Raw genomic sequence first — 17,744 nt, 5'->3', positions numbered from 1 at the left:
ACTTTTCATTTTGAATATTATGGACTTTTGGAAGAATGCTCATTTATTTATAGGCTAAATATAAATTGCTATTTTATCATATTTGTCTTATCCTGACAGCTTGGAGTATTACTGTCAGATACTGTTCCCCCTCTGTTCAATATGAAAGGAGGCTCGCACATCTTTCAAATTCATACTGCTGACTTATTTCCCCACAACAGACAAGTCCTGTGATTTTCAGGCTGATATCTATAAATTTGACCATTTACAACAGGGGGAACGCATCCTGACAGCTTGGAGTATTACTGTCAGATACTGTTTCCCCCTCTGCTAAATGTGAAAGGAGGCCCACACATCTTTCAAATTCATACTGCTGACTTCTTTCCCCACAACAGACAAGTCCTGTGATTTTCAGGCTGATATCATTAACTTTGACCATTTACAACAGGGGGAACGCATCCTGACAGCTTGGAGTATTACTGTCAGATACTGTTCCCCCTCTGTTCAATATGAAAGGAGGCCCACACATCTTTCAAATTCATACTGCTGACTTATTTAACTTATTTAACCCTAACCCTAACCCTAACCCTACTCCAAGCTGTCAGGATGCGATCCCCCTGTTGTAAATGGTCAAATTTAATGATATCAGCCTGAAAATCACAGGACTTATCTGTTGTGGGGAAATAAGTCAGCAGTATGAATTTGAAAGATGTGTGAGCCTCCTTTCATATTGAACAGAGGAGGAACAGTATCTGACAGCAATACTCCAAGCTGTCAGGATAAGACAAATATGATAAAATAGCGATTTATATTTAGCCTATAAATGAATGAGCATTCTTCCAAAAGTCCATAATATTCAAAATGAAAAGTCTCTCACAAATATAATATTTTTTATTGATAGAAATAACAGTAGTTGGTTGTGTTAATAAAGACATAAAAACACAAACATATGTGCTGTTGTCCCAGTTTAAAAATATAACTAGACAGTCATGAAATTTGGATTTCACTTCTAAAATTCAACATCTTCAGATACAACTCGCTAACAAAAGTCAGTTTTGAACCTCAGCTCTCTCCACACTGCCTCTGTAGTACGAGCACAACAGCTCGGGGGCGAGCTTTTTGTGAACGCGCGCTTCCTTCGCCCTTCGGGCCATTCCGGAAGGGGGCGGGACTAGGGGAAACGCATCTCGACGAGGAAAAAGAGCTCGATACCACACCGGCGTACACCGAAATTCATCCGGGTTTGCACTAAACACGGGTTTAACCTAAACGGCCTTGGTTTAACCCGCTGCAGACTGGCTGATGATGACGTTAAATAACCATCACGTTATTTTTTTTACTATTTTATTAATTGAGTGATAAACAAAACGTTTTTGAATTGAGCCTTATTTTAGCGGTCCTTCTCCGCCTACCTTTAAAACCGAGCACCCCGACGCTGATAACGAACGCATCGCTCACATAACTTCCGGTTTTTGCACCAATCATCTACGCCTATTTTCTGACGCGTTACGTTTGTCAAAACGGATTGGCTGGTTCAATCTCCAGCAGCCTTTTTGAATTTTATCCGGCTTCGCATGGGACTGTTTATTTCGTACCAGGCGCTCCGTGCAGTCAGTCAGATGAAAGGGCTGCAGGAGAACCATTAATAGTTAAATACGATACAGAAAAGTTGGCGGAAGTCTTCGGCTTTTACGGTAAGTCTCTGCTCTGAAGGAACATTTTATTACCGTTGTTCTTCAAGAACTAACACTCATTAAGTTACAGTTAGCGGTACAGTAACTGTTAGCTAACGAATGTAGGTTAACACTAATGTTAACAGCACCTTGCTAACACTAAGTTAGCATTGTGCAATCAAATTCGTATAGTGTAATGATTTAAGGCGTTATCGATAACTTTAATTACTTAATTAGCAAGATGTCGATGAAAAGTAATGAGCCCAGCTTTGTTGATATGTGCTCATCAGCTAGTTGGCTTGATGATGCTAGCAGCATACGCTTGTTTAGACTGTGTTTCTTCGCTTCTAGGTTGAAAGCCCTTTGAGATAAAGGGTCAGCCAGCCAAGATGACGATTAACTTGGGTGTTAAGGCTCTTCTCAGCTGGGTAAGTTAATTGTTACATTATAAGTAGACTGCATCATTAGACAGTTGCTGTCTTATTTAACCTGTCAAACTCTCTCCTTACAGGTTAACAGTGTAAAGCTGTCCGACCGAGAATTAGCTATCGACGATTTACAAGATGGGACAGTCTTGCTGAAAGTTGTTTATATGCTGTAAGTTGGAGCGATGTGTTGACATGCTTGGTCTGTGTAAACAAGAGAAGGTCAATGTCTGTTGAACTACATTTTAAACATGCTTCTCCTGTCAGTGGGTTCATGAAAGTACAGAGATGCTCATTCCTTGGAATAAACCTGCATTTTATTCGTGTTTCACCTTTGTGTCATCTCAGGAAAAAGGAACCAAACTCCTGTTTGAGTAATTCCATCGAGGGCAGGTTAAAGTTCATTGCAGACTTTTTGGAGCGTGAGTTTCTCTACCTTTTTGTTATATCTTCAGATACAGATGCTTGGTTAAAAAAAGTGTGTTGTTCTTAGTTCAGGCTATATGTTTACTAAAAACCTGTGATCAAGTCTCCACTTTTATCTAAGACTCAAAAGTTAGGTGTCATAACATTTGTGCTAAGAAAGTGTCCCTGTAGCAGCTTAGTAAGTTCATTCTATGATTTGAGGCTCCGTTTGTTCTGACATCTTGTAGTTGAGGAATTCAAATCTGTTGCATGTTTGACCACGCCCCACATCAGTGTGGGGCGTGGCGTGAAGTACTCCTGTAAGCATGCCAGACAGTGATGAAGAACACACCCTGAGTTCAAATGTTTTTTGTGTATGTGTAGTAACTCTTTCAGTCTCACAGGCACACCGATGTTAAAATTTCTTTCCCTTGAGAATTAACCAATCTGTCTATTCCGTGTATTAGGGGACTGCAGATTCAATGCAACCAAAGGCACTTCATTGTCTTGGGACAACATTAGAGATGACATCAACCTAACAGTAGAAGTCGCAAAGGTATACAACAAAGAAAAACACTGATTTAAGAGAAAGATGGACACAGACCCACCCTGACTCATTCTTTGTGAAATCACCAGGTGCTTTTGTTGCTCGTGTACCACGACATGATGAATGACCGCTGCACTCTGAGCATGTTGAACTGCGATGTGGAGGTAAGCAGCACTGTTTATCTTTATGTTCACTACTGAGATATATCAGGGTTCATTCATCATGTGTTGCGACCATTTACTTCTACCTCAGTTAATATGTATGTATATAAATATATCCCCCCTCTTATCTGTTAGCGAGAGATAGCACACCTTGCTGGCTCCTTTGTGATGGAGAGTGAGGGCTGTGTTTATTTGAGCAATGGACTTGATGCCTATCTGGCAAGGAGACGTAAGTCACACAATTTTAAATCTTCCATTTCCTCATGTTTAACATGCAAGCTTTAAAATCTTTCAAAACCTATCTCCCTGAATTTCAGGTTTGCCTGCTGCCCGTGAAATATTTGAGCGATCACCAACCACCTCTACCTCCAACGTGTCGACTATCTCCTCGCTCTCGGATGACGAGTCCCCCATGTTCCGCCGCACACAGAAAATCACATTTGTCGATATGAAAACCGTGGCTTCTTCCTCAGTCAGGTACCAGTGTTAATTTGAATTTATTGAAATTGATTTCAATAAATTCGATTGTGTTTGATTGTGTTTATCAAATTTTATGGGCAATGTTGGTCCAAACTTGACATTTCACAGCTTAAAATGCATGTCTCAATTGAAAGACCGTCAGCCTGAATTCATAATAGGCAAAGCAGCTTTGTTTGTTGTCTTTGTGAAAGCAGTGTAATCCTCTGTGCTTTGATAAACCTGTAGTAACTAATATTGTTATCACACTAAAACAATATGACTAACTTTGTAGTTGTACATTAACATTAAAACTTTGTCTAATATAAAGGCTACATTCAATACATAATTGTTTGCAAGTCAGTGGGATGATATTTTGATTATAATTATTTATGTCTGATCTGCTTTTATTCCCACAGCACCTCTCCTCTGCAGGATATCATGAACACACCTAAATTTCAGTTGAGGAAGATGCAACGACAGATGATCAAAGAGAGAGACTACAGAGATGGGTTGGAGAGAGAGTTGGCCACCAAGCTTGCACTTATTGCACAAAGAGGTAGCACATTTAAGTGTTTGTATTTGGATAAAAACAAGTAATATAGTATCAAACTTGACGTATTCTGTCAAAGTGCTACTTTACCCTGTAGTGAAAGTATTATTATGCTCTGCATAGTAATATTGTCTGCCTTTTCATCTATGTTTTTATTTCTCTTCACCTCAAGTTAAGCTCTGTTTTAATACTTTTTTCCAGAGACCCACATTAACCAGTTACAGTACCGCCTGGATAAGCTTAAAGAAGAACAACATGATCAGGAGCAGGTTACCAGGGAGCAAATCAATGAGCTTGAGGCCAAGAACACAACGTGAGTATCTAAGACCAGACCTAAACATATTTTAAGAACTTTTTTTGACATGAGGCCTATTTGTTAATCCATGACAGAATGAATAACACCTTTTCACAGGTGTGTTCAACTTGAGTTTGTGAATAATAATAATAATAATAACAATTATCTTATCAGTCTCAGATGACGCTTGCCCTTTTTGAATTGAAACTGTTAATGTCAAACTGAACAGACTGAGCCAGTAACCTAAAAGTTGAATGTTATTTTATTCTGACTACCACAAGATTTTGGCCAGATATAAACGGCAAGTAAAGTTGTAAATTTAATGAGTCCTAAATTATTTTGACTGTTCTTTTTTCTGTCTTAGGTTACAAATGCGTTTTAATGAGATGTTAAAGGAAAATAAAGACTTCAAGGGTACCTCCTCGCTTATGGAGCGCAAAGTGGATGAGCTGTCCGAAGAAAATGGTTTACTCTCTTCCCAGGTGTGTGCAAAGTTTTAAATGAATCTCCTCACCAATCCTCATGTGCAATTCTTATACTCTCAAAAAATTCAAGATGAGCAGTGACATGTGACATGACATATGCTGGTGGTGTCAAGTCTCTGGGCTTTGGCACTAATAATAACTCTATCACATTAAACAGTCACGTGTCAGTGTTCATACAAATTGTAAAGGCTTTCTTTGAATATTTTCACAGATGAGAGGAGTGTGTTCACAGCTGGCCATCTTCGAGGCAGAAGTTGGTAGGCTGACAGAAACCCAAGCATCTGCTCAGGAGGAGTGGAGAAACAGAGCATGCCACCTCGAGTCTGAACTCAACCAAGCTACAGCCCAAAAGGTAGATATATCCTCAAAACAGAACCTGTGTTTGCAACTGCCTCTGGTTTGTAAAATCTTTAAATGATTTCATGTTGTACCCAGGAGAAATAAACAGCAAAAATAATGTTGTGTAACAATATTATGTTATAGTTTAAATGCTATATCACAGTTCTAAAAACACTACAAAATGTGTCACTTGACGTGTAGGCCTGGGTACCCTTGGTTGTTTGATTGGTCTGTCAAGTCGACATAAGTTTGACTCTAATGGGCAAAAATATAAAAACACTAGGTCATTATGGGAAGAAAAGCATACGAACATTATTTGACTGTGTTTCTGATGTACTGTTTATAAAGCTGATTATTTGTTTTTGTTTATTGGAATCAATTCTAATTTCCAGTTCTCCACAAATGGGTTAGTGATTTAACATGTTTCTCCTTTTTTTTAGGAGCTACTGACTGAACAAATTCAGATCCTCCAGGGAAAGATTTCCTGTTTGGAGGATGAAATAAGCAGGGCCGCAAAGGAAGAAGTAGGAGAGAATATGGGGCCTGTAATGGAGGTAAAGTCCATAATTTTATGTAGAAGCTGACATTGTGTCATGACACTGAACTTGATTAAATATAAAGTCTGTTTCTAGATTGTTACTGGTAACTAATTGTCAACTCTTTTTAAATTGCCAGAGAGAGAAGTTTGACACTGAAATCAACGATTTGAGGAATGAGCTGGAGAGCACATTTTGCTCCCTGAAAAAAGCAGAGGTGGAGATTCAGGCCAAAACACAGCAGCTGACAGAGTATCAGGATGAAATTACACAACAGAAAGAGATCCTAAAGCAACAGAAGTCCCAAACTGAAGAAATTGTACAAGCCAAGGATGAAATTTTAGAGAAGTTGCAAGAGGAGATCATTGAGCAGAGGGCAGTCCTTCAGCAGGAGATCCAGGATCTCAAGTTTCAACTTGAGCAAGTTGAGCAGCAAAAAAACATGCAGGTGACCAGACTACAACAGCATATTTCTGCTTGCGAACAACAAGTTGAAAAACTAAAGGAAATTAAGAAAGAAAAGGAAGACCGTCTCTGCCAAACCGTAGAAAAGGTGAAAGATCTTGAGACAAAGTTATCTGCTGCCAGTTCTCTCTTGGCCGATAAAGACCAACAAATTAACTGTCTCAGAGAAGAAGTTGACATTCTTACAGATGAAACCCAAAGTAACAAAAATGAAATTCAAGCCAAAGAAGAAATGCTTGCCACTTTACTTCTGGAGAAGTCTAATGAGCAAGAAATGTTTCATATTAAGATCCAGACCTTAACAGTCCAAGTGGACGACCTCAGCTTATCTCTCAAACAGGCTGAGCAGGAAATTCACATTAAGCAAGACCTACTGGCTAAGACCCAACAAGAAAATATCCAACAAAGGGAGGTACTTCAACAGCAGATTGCAACCTGTGAAAAGGAGATTCAGAAGTTAAACAAAGACATACAAGTAAAAAATGAGGAGCTTGTTATTCTAAAAAATGACAGTTCTCGACAGTCTGAATTGCTGGAGCAAGAGATCATAGGTCTGAAAGGTCAACTAGAAAGTCTGAATGATTCTCTCAGAAAAGCAGAGGAACAAGTTCAGGCTCAGGTGGTTATGCTTACAAAGCAGGAGCAAGAAAGTGCTCATCAGGCAGAGCTCCTGCAGCAACAACTGTCTGTCTCTGAAGAAAGGGTTAAGGGCATGAAGGAGGAGATCCAGACTAAAGAGGAACAGATGAGCATGTTGAAAAAACAAAGTTCAGAGCAGTCAGAATTACTCCATCAACAGATCCAAGATTTAAAGACACAAGTTGAGGGTCTGAGTTCCTCACTGAAGAATGCTGAGGAGAATTTGCAATCCAAGGAAAATCTGTTTGCTGAGCAGCATTTACAGAGCACTCAGGAAATGGAGGCAATCCAGACACAGATGGTAGCATCTCAAGATGAGGTAAAGAGGCTAAATGCAGAGATTCATGACAAGGAGGTGCAGTTAACTCTGCTGAAGACTGAGACATCTACTCACTCTGAATTGCTACAGCAGGAGATTGAAAGTCAGAATAATCAAATCAAAAGTATGAGCAGTTCTTTTGAGATCGCCAAGAACCAGGTTCAAGCCAAAGAAGAATCAATGGCTAAGCAGGAGCAGGAGAGCAAATTACAGATTGAGGAACTTAGAAAGCACAGTGCAGTTCTTGAGGGGGATGTTAATCGGCTGAGGGAGGAGATCCAAACTAAAGAGGTTGAGGTAAACATATTAAAGGTTGAGAACTGCAAGGAGACAGAAGTGCTACAAAGTGAGATCCAAACTCTCAGGGACCAAGTACAAAGTTTGAATGAATCTCTGAAGACTACAACAGACCAGATTCAGGCAAAAGAAACCCTGCTGACTCGGAAGGAAATGGAAATTTCTCAGGAAAAACATCAATTTCAAAACGTGATGACCTCTTTAGAAGGGGAGATGAGACAGCTTCAGGAGCAGATCCAGGCTAAAGAGGAACAGCTGGTCACTCTACAAAAAGAGGGCTCCCTACATTCTGACAAGCTACAGCAAGATATTGCATGTCTTGAAAAGAAACTAGCTAATATGGGTGACTCTCTCACAAAGGCTGAGGAGAAGGTTCAGACTCAGCAAGTTATGCTTTCCAAACAAGAGCAGGAGAGCGCTCATCAGAAGGAGCTCCTGCAGCAACAGCTGTCAGCTTCCGAGGAAGAGATGAGGAAATTGAAAGAAGAGATCCAAGCTAAAGAGGAACAGATGATACTGCTCAATGCTGACAGCTCGGAGCAGTCAGAACTACTCCATCAACAGATCCAAGATTTAAAGACAGAAGTTGATGGTCTTACTTCCTCACTGAAGAATGCTGAGGAGAATTTGCAATCCAAGGAAAATCTGTTTGCTGAGCAGCATCTACAGAGCACTCAGGAAATGGAGGCACTCCAGACACGGATGGTAGCCTCTGAAGATGAGGTAAAGAGGCTACATGCAGAGATTTGTGATAAGGAGGAGCAGTTTACTCTGCTGAAGACTGAGACATCTACTCACTCTGAGCTGCTACAGCAAGAGATTGAAAGTCTGAACAATCAAATCAAAACTATGAGCAATTCTCTTGAAATCGCCAAGAACCAGGTTGAAGCCAAGGAAGATTTGATGGCTAAGCAGGAGCAGGAGAGCAAAATGCAGATTGAGGAACTTAGAAAGCACAGTGCAGTTCTTGAGCAAGATGTTAATCGGCTGACAGAGCAAATCCAAACTAAAGAAGCAGAGGTAAACATGATAAAGGTTGAGAACTGCAAGGAGACAGAAGTGCTACAAAATGAGATCCAAATACTCAGGGACCAAGTACAAAGTTTGAATGAATCCCTGAAGACTACAACAGAACAGGTTCGAGCTAAAGAAAACCTGCTCGCCAAACAGGAGCAGGAGAGCGCTCAACAGAAGGAGCTCCTGCAGCAACAGCTGTCAGCATCCGAAGAAGAGGTGAGAAAGGTAAAAGAGGAGATCGGAGCTAAAGAGGAACAGATGATACTGCTTAAGACTGACGGCTCAGAGCAGTCAGAACTACTCCATCAACAGATCCAAGATTTAAAGACACAAGTTGACAGTCTTACTTCCTCACTGAAGAATGCCGAGGAGAATTTGCAATCCAAGGAAAATCTGTTTGCTGAGCAGCATCTACAGAGCACTCAGGAAATGGAGGCACTCCAGATACGGATGGAAGCCTCTGAAGATGAGGTAAAGAGGCTACATGCAGAGATCCATGATAAGCAGGAGCAGTTAACTCTGTTGAAGACTGAGACATCTACTCACTCTGAGCTGCTACAGCAGGAGATTGCAAGTCTGAACAATCAAATCAAAACTATGAGCAATTCTCTTGATATCGCCAAGAACCAGGTTGAAGCCAAGGAAGATTTGATGGCTAAGCAGGAGCAGGAGAGCACAGTGCAGATTGAGGAACTTAGAAAGCACAGTGCAGTTCTTGAGGGGGATGTTAATCAGCTGAGGGAGGAGATCCAATCTAAAGAAGCAGAGATAAACATGATAAAGGTTGAGAATTGCAAAGAGACAGAAGTGCTACAAAATGAGATCCAAACACTCAGGGACCAATTACGAAGTTTGAATGAATCCCTGAAGACTACAACAGACCAGGTTCAGGCAAAAGAAAACCTGCTCGCCAAACAGGAGCAGGAGAGCGCTCAACAGAAGGAGCTCCTGCAGCAACAGCTGTCAGCATCCACGGAAGAGGTGAGAAAGGTAAAAGAGGAGATCCGAGCTAAAGAGGAACAGATGATATTGCTGAAGACTGATGGCTCAGAGCAGTCGGCTCTGCTACATAAAGAGATCCAAAGTTTAAAGACACAGATGGAGACTCTTGGCTCCTCACTGAGGATGGCTGAGGAGAATATACAGTCCAAGGAAAATCTGTTAGCTCAACAACAACAAGAAAATACTCAACAAAGGAAGGAACTCCAAAGCCTACAGGATGAAGTCAAACAAGTAGAGATTCTGCAGAAACAGATTTATTCGCGTGAAGAAGAGATTCAAAAGCTTAAAGAATCTCAGAGTGAGAAAGAGAGTCTCATTCTCAAGGCCGAGGAGAAGCTTCAGAGCCTCCAAACTGAGTTGTCTGCCGTCAACACACTTGTAGCTGATAAAGACCAAAATCTGAACACCCTAAGAGAGGAGGTTGCAGCCCAAGCTAACTTGGTTCAAAAAGCAAAAGAGGAAGCCGAAGCCAATGAGAAAATGTGTGCTGAGAAAAAGGAGGAGAGCTCCAAACAGACAGATGTTCTTCAACGTCAGATCCTGGATCTGAAAGGAGAGGTCGAAACCATTTCTCAGAATCTTCAGACTAAAGAGCAGATGTTACTTCAAAATCAACAGAAGTCTGCTCGGCAGATAGACCTCCTCCAGCAGCAGCTTGTCTCAGTAAATGCAGAGACACAAGCTGCACAGGAGTTGCAGGTTTCCACTTTTAGGGAAAAGGAGGCTCTTGTTCAGGAAAAAGGAGTACTGATGGCCAGGACACTCCAGGCGGAAATGGATCAGAAAGCTCTGGAGAAACAACTTGAAGCCCTAGTCTTTGAGAGGGACAGACTTTCTCAAGCCAAGCAAGCCATAGAGAGAGAAAACATAGCTTCCCATAAACTGGAATCTCGGCTACAGCAGGAGTTGGAAATATTGAAAATGGAGAAAGACAAACTCTTGAAAGAGAAAGAGAGAGAAAAAGCTGAACAAATTGAGGCTCATAAGAGACACCTGCAGGAACAGCTCTCGGCTAAATCGGAGGTTGCAGAACACTACAAGGCACAGGTTGGTGTGAGCTCAAACAATCCCTACAGAACATTAACATAATTCAGTTTCACTACTTGTATCTCTGTACGTATAATTTGTTTTCAGGTAAAACTGATTTATTTATTTACTTTTTCGCTTATAATTATTCATTAACTGGTGTAGCGCAGGAGTACTACAGCTTCATGTGCATACTTCTGTTTGGTGTCAGATGAGTAGTGTGGACTAAGAGATTAACAAGACATTTCTTCTGTTATCACAATGCCACAGATGGAGAAGGCAGCGAGTCATTACAATAGCAAGAAGCAGCTTCTCCAGGAAAGCCAGGAGGAGTTGGCTGAACTCAAGCAAACCTTTGAGGTTAAAGAGCGTGAAGTGAAGGCTATTACCATGGAGAACAAGATGCTCCAGATGGATTTGGATAAGGCTCAGACCAATGAGAAGAAACTGGTGAACATGGTGGCCAGTTTGGAGGCACAGGTTGGTGGTTTATTTTGAAGCATGTGAACTGAATCTATTGATCATGAACACGCTCGGACTGAAATGTTCGGACTTTGAATTGTGTGACTTAAATGGTGCATTTTTGCTGCATTTTGCCCTCATCTCTATTACTTTATCTATTTACCTTTAGCTGGCCTTTGCTGATCGCAACCTGCGGCAACAGAATAAGATTCATGGTAGTGAAAGAAGTGCAACAGAGTCTTGTCACTTTGAGGTTCCTACCGCACACCCAAGTGTTCACACTAAAGTACAAGTACAAGCAAAGCGGACCATGAGCTCTGACAGCTTGGACCAGAGCTCTCTGGAGGACTCCCTGAACACTACCAGGTAATACACCTTATCTCAGAGAAGTGGCATGAATATCTCGTCATATATTACTGAATAATTTTCCGCCGAAACAACTCCTGCCTTTCACCCATTTGGCATTGTGATTTTGAACTGTGTAGTTTTCTTTCTTTCTCCCTGCTCCAATAAAGTACACAACTTGAAAAATGCAGAAAAGCCATAAAAAACATTAGCATTAGAGTGAGAATCTGTTGTGATTCATCTAATCTTGAACAATACTGTGTTTTACCTTTTGCAGGACACTATTAGTACCTGATGAATCAAGCACACCACTTGTTCGCAGTTCAGAGCGCTTAGCAGCCAAACGCCGGGGTCTGCATACAGAGTCACTGGAGACCCTTTACTTCACACCTATAAGCAACAGGTATGTCACCAAAAGATTTGACAATTTTGGTATTTCACAGAATAGCCAACTTAAGCGGGTTTTTCTGTATTAGCGCTCCCCTAAATGTATTTTCGGTATATAGTATACTGAAGATGTCATTGAATTGCTAAGCTTTACTCGGCCTACTTTGCTGTACATTAAATTACGAATACACAGTATGCTCACATGATGTCACGAAAATTCAGAAGGGATCATTTCAGCTTCTCTCCTTGTATTTCTGTGAGATTGTATTACTTTTGGTAAGATGAGCAAAAGCAGTAAAGTCAGTTTTTATGTACTTTACACATTAAAGTCCCCTGTCATCTAGACTGTACACCAATAGAAATGATCTATAAACTTCTGATCAGCTGGAAATTTCTTTAGTAGAATTTATTTTTTATTTTTTATTTTGGCCTTTTCATGGCTTTACTGATTGGACAGCCTAGAGAGATGACAGGATACAGGATGAGAGAGAGGCGGGACGACACGCAGCAAAGGGCCACAGGTTGGACAGAGCCCCCCCGTACACGGGATGCGTGCTCCACCAGGGCGGCCCCTCGCCAGCATTTCTGTTGCTTATGTTTAATCATAGATCTGACAACGGCAATTGAAGTGGTCTGAAGATGGAAGTTAAAAAAGAGCAAACTCTTAGGATGTAATTGTATTTTACTTTAGCTAATTTAAATAAGTGTAATGCAGGAGGCAATATTTGTCCTGATTCCAGGTTTTCATATCATAATCTACAGCTCACAAAAAAGCTTGTTATGTGTTGTTATTTAGAAATGTAAGTGATCTCTCTTTTTAAAAATATTTTTAAAAATTCCCTGGCAAATTCTCCCTTACCGATATACACATATAACTTCCTAAAATTAGGAACTAACCGCAATAACAGTTTTTTCCATACTCTGTCACTGAGTTCCTTCTTTTTCATCGCCTAGGACCAATAAAGAGCACAAATTGGAACTGGACTCAGCCTGCAGAAATCCAACCTCATCTGTCAAACGACGCAGGACCACGCAGGTTATTAACATCACGCTGACCAAGGTGGAGGAAACTCACTTGCACTTTTATTGCATGTTCACAATAACACACACTGTTGAAAAATAGCTCTACAGTTTAACAATCACAATGGTTTCTCTCTCACTCTTTCTCAAATATACTCATGGTGATGAAGTTTAAATTCTTTGTGCTTTATGAAGGTTCAGCTGCATCTTCAAATTAAGATTTGAGCTAATAACACTTGTTTTCTTTAACTAGGACAGTGTCATCCTAGTTTTCCTCTTTTGGCCTTTAAGGTTGCTGAGAGCACTGCTCTCAGTACACTCCAGCAGTGTAAAAACGCGCTCAAATGACTCAACCCAAATATTTCAACTTCAACCCTTTCGAAACATCCCCACACTCCCACTGCAGTATTATTGAAGTCATAATTGATCGTTGAACTCTGATCTGTAGAAAACCCCAGGCGGTGGTGAAGACGACGAGACTTTCTACAGTCTGGCCTCAGCTCGCTCCCAGCCAAACCTCTCCAGTGCCCACTCTGCTCGACCCGTGTCTATGGAGCTGTTTGAAACACCTGCTAGAAAGACCGGCACTGCCAGCGACCAGCTCATCGGTCTTCCAGGGTACAGACGGAGCACAATCCATTCACAACGTAAGTAGATACATGGCTCACTTACAGGAGGGTGAACTGAAGGGTGAGAAGTCAAGTGAGAGGTCGAACTGGTACCCACAATAAAAAAAAAAGGGGGAAACAATGTTAATCTTTTTTTTTAAACCTTTCAAACTTGCATATGACTTGAGACTGTAACTGTCTGCAACTGAGATTTTCCAGAGGTGTATGTGTGTGTAACTCTTATTATTTCTCATTTTTCCTTCATCCTTTGTGTTCAGCCACTAGTACATTGTGCGTTGGGGCAGAGAATGAGCCAGACGGTGCGCCTGAAGACTGGCTAAGGATTGCTGAGCTTCAGGCCAGGAACAAGGCCTGCCTTCCTCATCTCAAGAGCAGCTACCCTGCGGAGTTTGATGTTAGTAAAGATAGACACACGCTGAACACAATAGGCATACGGTTGCGCAAGGCATTTGGCCCAAAGAGGATTTATTTGTTACATTATGTTGCACTTTCTGCCCTTGACTCTTTTTCTAATAGTTTTTTTTAAAATCCCTCTCTGTCTCTTCCCCTAGACTGGCTGCAAAAGTGCTTTTACTTTCACAGACGAAGAACTGCGTACGGGTGACCCATCTGACACAATCCGTCGGGCGTCCATGATGCCTGGCCAGCTTCAGGATTCTCTCACATCCCATCGGCTCTCCCTCATGATTGGACACTCGGGTGCTGCAGCCAGTACACGCTCTCATCGTCTGTCTTTGATGCCCGGCCAGCTGCCATCAAAAACTGTCAGTGCCTCTCAGCTGAGAAGCCCGAAAGGCACAAAGCGATCTTCATCTACGCTGTCAGTACATCAAACTTCGCCTGAGGTTGGTTCGCATTAGCATACACAGAAATATTTGTAACATCTTGTGGGGCTTAATCTTTAAGCCAGTAGATAAATGCTTTATAGTTTTATGTATATTTGACCTTTTTATTTTCTTCAACTTTAATAGTTTCTTTAGATGCTTTTTCTCTCATTTCTAGTTACTTATGATGTAATTACTCTTGAAGTATAATAATTAGATTTAGTGTTTTTTGATATTGACTGGTACTGCCATCTTTAACAATCAAGCTTATTGGAAAAGGAGTATGTCAAGAGAGGACCTGTGGCTGATGTATCAGATTTTTTACATATGATTTTTGAACTAAAAGCTCTCAGACTTTTGTGTTGGTTGATTTCATTGGTTAGTGGACATTCACAAAATCACTTTTTAATGTAATAAAAAATGACAATAACTCAATAATGTAACTTCCAAAAACCCACTTTTTCTAACTTGCCTTTCCCTGTCTCCATCTGATAGAAAAAAGTCAAGGCTTCTTGCTTCCCTCGTCCACTAACTCCCAAAAACAAGAACGTGATGAGTGGACCTTCCAGCTCTCAGCTTCACCCTGCTCTCAGTCCAGTGAGTATGATATAGGCGAACACACCTAGAATTTTCTGTCTGGTTCAATCCTCCATCAACGTTATATTTTGCATGCTGACTAACAGTTCCACTTGTATTATCTCCTTAGGCTGATCGGAGGCAGTCTATGGTGTTCACTATTGAGAACACCCCTAAAAACAGCAACTACTTAAAGAAAGGGCTGAACAAACTACGCGCCTCCACCCGCAAATCTCCAGGCAAGAGTTCAAAGAAGTCGCCTGCTCAGACATCTGCACGCAAGTATCAGGAAAATATGCCCTCAGGAAATTCTCGCACTGCAGTGGGACGGACAGGCAGAATCGGCAGCTCCAAGTCACCTCAGGTGGCAACTAAAGGACAGGGTAAAACTCAACGAGGCACCAGCAGCACTGCGAAGTCTCCTGGACTGACGGCTAGTGCTCGCAAGGTAAACACCATTCAGGGTTGTACAGGCCACACTTAGATAAAAAAATTTAAGGTATGATTGCGGGGGATTTGAGTTGATGTTGAAACCCTATCGACTGATAATGAAACGGCAGCAGGTAGTGGAGAGGCTGTGGTAAACTTTAATTTGATCTTTTCACAGCTTTGAAGTGTTTGCAGAGACAGTACAGTAATGTTTTTATTGGGGTTCAGCCATGACAAGCTATGTAATATATGCTTATAGTCTACATCGTTTACAATTCTTTTGGTAGACAGTGGTTTGTTTATCCGTTGCCCAGTGCTGTCCAGCATCATTTCACCTCCATGCTTATACCGTTGGTGTGCTGGTGTAACAACATACAAAAACCACACAGCTGTCCTAATGGTCAAAACTCCCCAGGGTACTTTTAATATTGATACATACTCAGTTACCATCTATGACTAACATATCTATGTCATTGATACTGTCGAAGTCCACCTCCCCAATTTAGTGCTGATCAGGGGAAGGCATATCCACTCAAGGGTTCATTTGCAAAAATGGACAGTGTATTTGTTTTTATTTATGTGCATATATCATGTTTTTTTGTGCACTCCAGGGAATATTTAACTGGTTTTGGTTCATTTTTATGAAGAATGTTCTCTATCTGCTTTTGCAAATGAACCCTGGACTCTAATGGCCTACATATTTTGACTCGTCAGACAGGTTTAACAGCTGCATTGTATTTCGGTGCACCAGTCTTCAGGTTTTGTGGCTGTAACAGTCATCAGTGTTGCGTAGCTACTAATCTTTTTTCTGCTTTGACGAGGGAAATTGTCTATAGTCCACAGTCCATGTGGTGCTGCTTTTATTATTTTATTGTTGTATTTTCTATGCTCGTAATACATTTCCTTTCCCATTTGCACATACGAAGGGCACAGAGCAATAGAGCGCTTCAATATAATTCAGTCTGATGCAACACTAGGGCTGCAAAATTAATCAAAATATTACCTAGATCACAATATGGCCAAGTGCAATATCCAAATTGGAAGAAGCTGCAATTTTCTGCTAAAGTAAAATGTGTGATAAAACAGCACTATGATGAAGTGGTGCAGAGATACCCTTCAAAAACAAAATGTATGGTAGAATTAGTTGCAGGGCTATTTTATTATATTGTAATAGATTACACGTTTACCTAATAAACTGGCAACTTTGCGTGTATTGTTACAAACTACCAGAGTTGTTAACTCCGCTTAACTACACTTAAAGTGAAAGAATTTGAAATATGTGTTCAATCATCACATCTCAATATCTGCTGAATCTGAACACTGTTTTCAGAAGCGTGTGACTATAAAGGAAGAAAAATCTTGCTGAAAGTCTTGAAAGGTCAATATAGTTCAATAATACTCATTTATTTTGTTGATGGGGTTTGTGTGTTCATACTGGTGGTTGGCTGGTGGTTGGTTCTCACTTTATGCCATAATAACTCACGGTGTGATCATTTCACATACTGTATGCCCGCACGTCTCTGTCAAACACCACTTCACTGGCAGCATGTGATTTCAGCTTTTACTAAAGGTCACATTAAACTTTTATTGTAATGTGTTTCTCTGTGAGTTTTGGATTAACTCATATTTTCTGTTTCTTAATCCACAGATGATGAGCAGGATGAAGGTGTGAAGGTGTGAGGGCTGGCTCCCAAATACGAGTTCATGATCGTCTACTTGATCTCACTTTTTTCTTCTCTTTTCACAAATTGATATTCATTTTAATTTTTTGTCCTTTAGGACTTTTTACAATCTTGTCCAAATAAACCTTTATTTCTTTATTCTCTTTGTATTATATTTACATGTTTGTTAATAAAAACATTTAAATGACACATTGGGAGAAAGCATCCTTGTTGAACCTCACCTCATGTTTGAGGACAGGCACAGGTTTTTATTACATACGTCTCAGGCATCCACATATTCAGAAAACACATTACTAGTAGCACAGATGATGTATGGGGTCTTGGCCACTTGGGCTCATGGCTCTCTGACAGACTTAACTCAAGGCAGTGTCATTGTACCTAAATGTGTTCAAGTAATCTGATTAAATCTGGCATTTTTTTTTAAAGCTAGGAAGCTCATTCTGTCAGGTCATGCATTTGTTTTAAGTTGGTTTTGCCCACATGTTAGATTGATCAACCACAGTCTAAGCATGTTTATTATAAAGGAAGGCAATTCTGATAGATTCACGGTATAGTATTTCCTACCAAGTTCTAAGCACTTGATTCCTCTGGTATAGCAGTTTAATCGTCAGAACAACTACTTAAACACCTATTTTGTTAAAATAAATGTGTTAACAAGTAGATCTATGCTGTATAACTGATAAAAAATGTTATGAGGATACAAACAACTACTATGAAGTGTCTTCTAAAAAGAGTTCAACTCTAAAATTGAGTTCAGTCCAAGAACATGCA

General features: G+C 40.6%; 1 protein-coding gene across 2 annotated transcripts; it reads left to right on the top strand.

Annotated features, from left to right (window-relative positions):
- The first annotated feature begins 1,510 nt into the window (after positions 1-1,510).
- LOC311256409 (uncharacterized protein) lies at positions 1,511-17,162 on the top strand. Of its 2 annotated transcripts, XM_084351466.1 has the most exons (25): positions 1,511-1,673; positions 2,004-2,080; positions 2,164-2,249; positions 2,426-2,499; positions 2,950-3,038; positions 3,119-3,193; positions 3,326-3,419; positions 3,508-3,667; positions 4,066-4,205; positions 4,401-4,512; positions 4,859-4,976; positions 5,191-5,331; positions 5,759-5,872; positions 5,994-10,640; positions 10,890-11,099; positions 11,251-11,447; positions 11,704-11,829; positions 12,768-12,873; positions 13,282-13,480; positions 13,720-13,856; positions 14,014-14,307; positions 14,782-14,883; positions 14,993-15,310; positions 16,622-16,669; positions 16,940-17,162. In XM_084351466.1, exons 2-24 carry the CDS (start codon positions 2,042-2,044, stop codon positions 16,655-16,657), a joined length of 7,614 nt encoding a protein of 2,537 aa, XP_084207592.1. In that variant the 5' UTR covers positions 1,511-1,673; positions 2,004-2,041; the 3' UTR covers positions 16,658-16,669; positions 16,940-17,162. The 2 variants fall into 2 exon arrangements, with proteins under 2 accessions (XP_084207592.1, XP_084207593.1); XM_084351467.1 differs by lacking the exon at positions 16,622-16,669 and having other exon boundaries at positions 1,512-1,673.
- Positions 17,163-17,744: the final 582 nt, after the last annotated feature.

The sequence above is a fragment of the Pagrus pagrus genome (genome assembly GCF_965226575.1).
Source record: "Pagrus pagrus genome assembly, chromosome: 4".
NCBI lineage: Eukaryota > Metazoa > Chordata > Actinopteri > Spariformes > Sparidae > Pagrus > Pagrus pagrus.
This window is presented reverse-complemented; position numbering and strand designations above follow the sequence as displayed.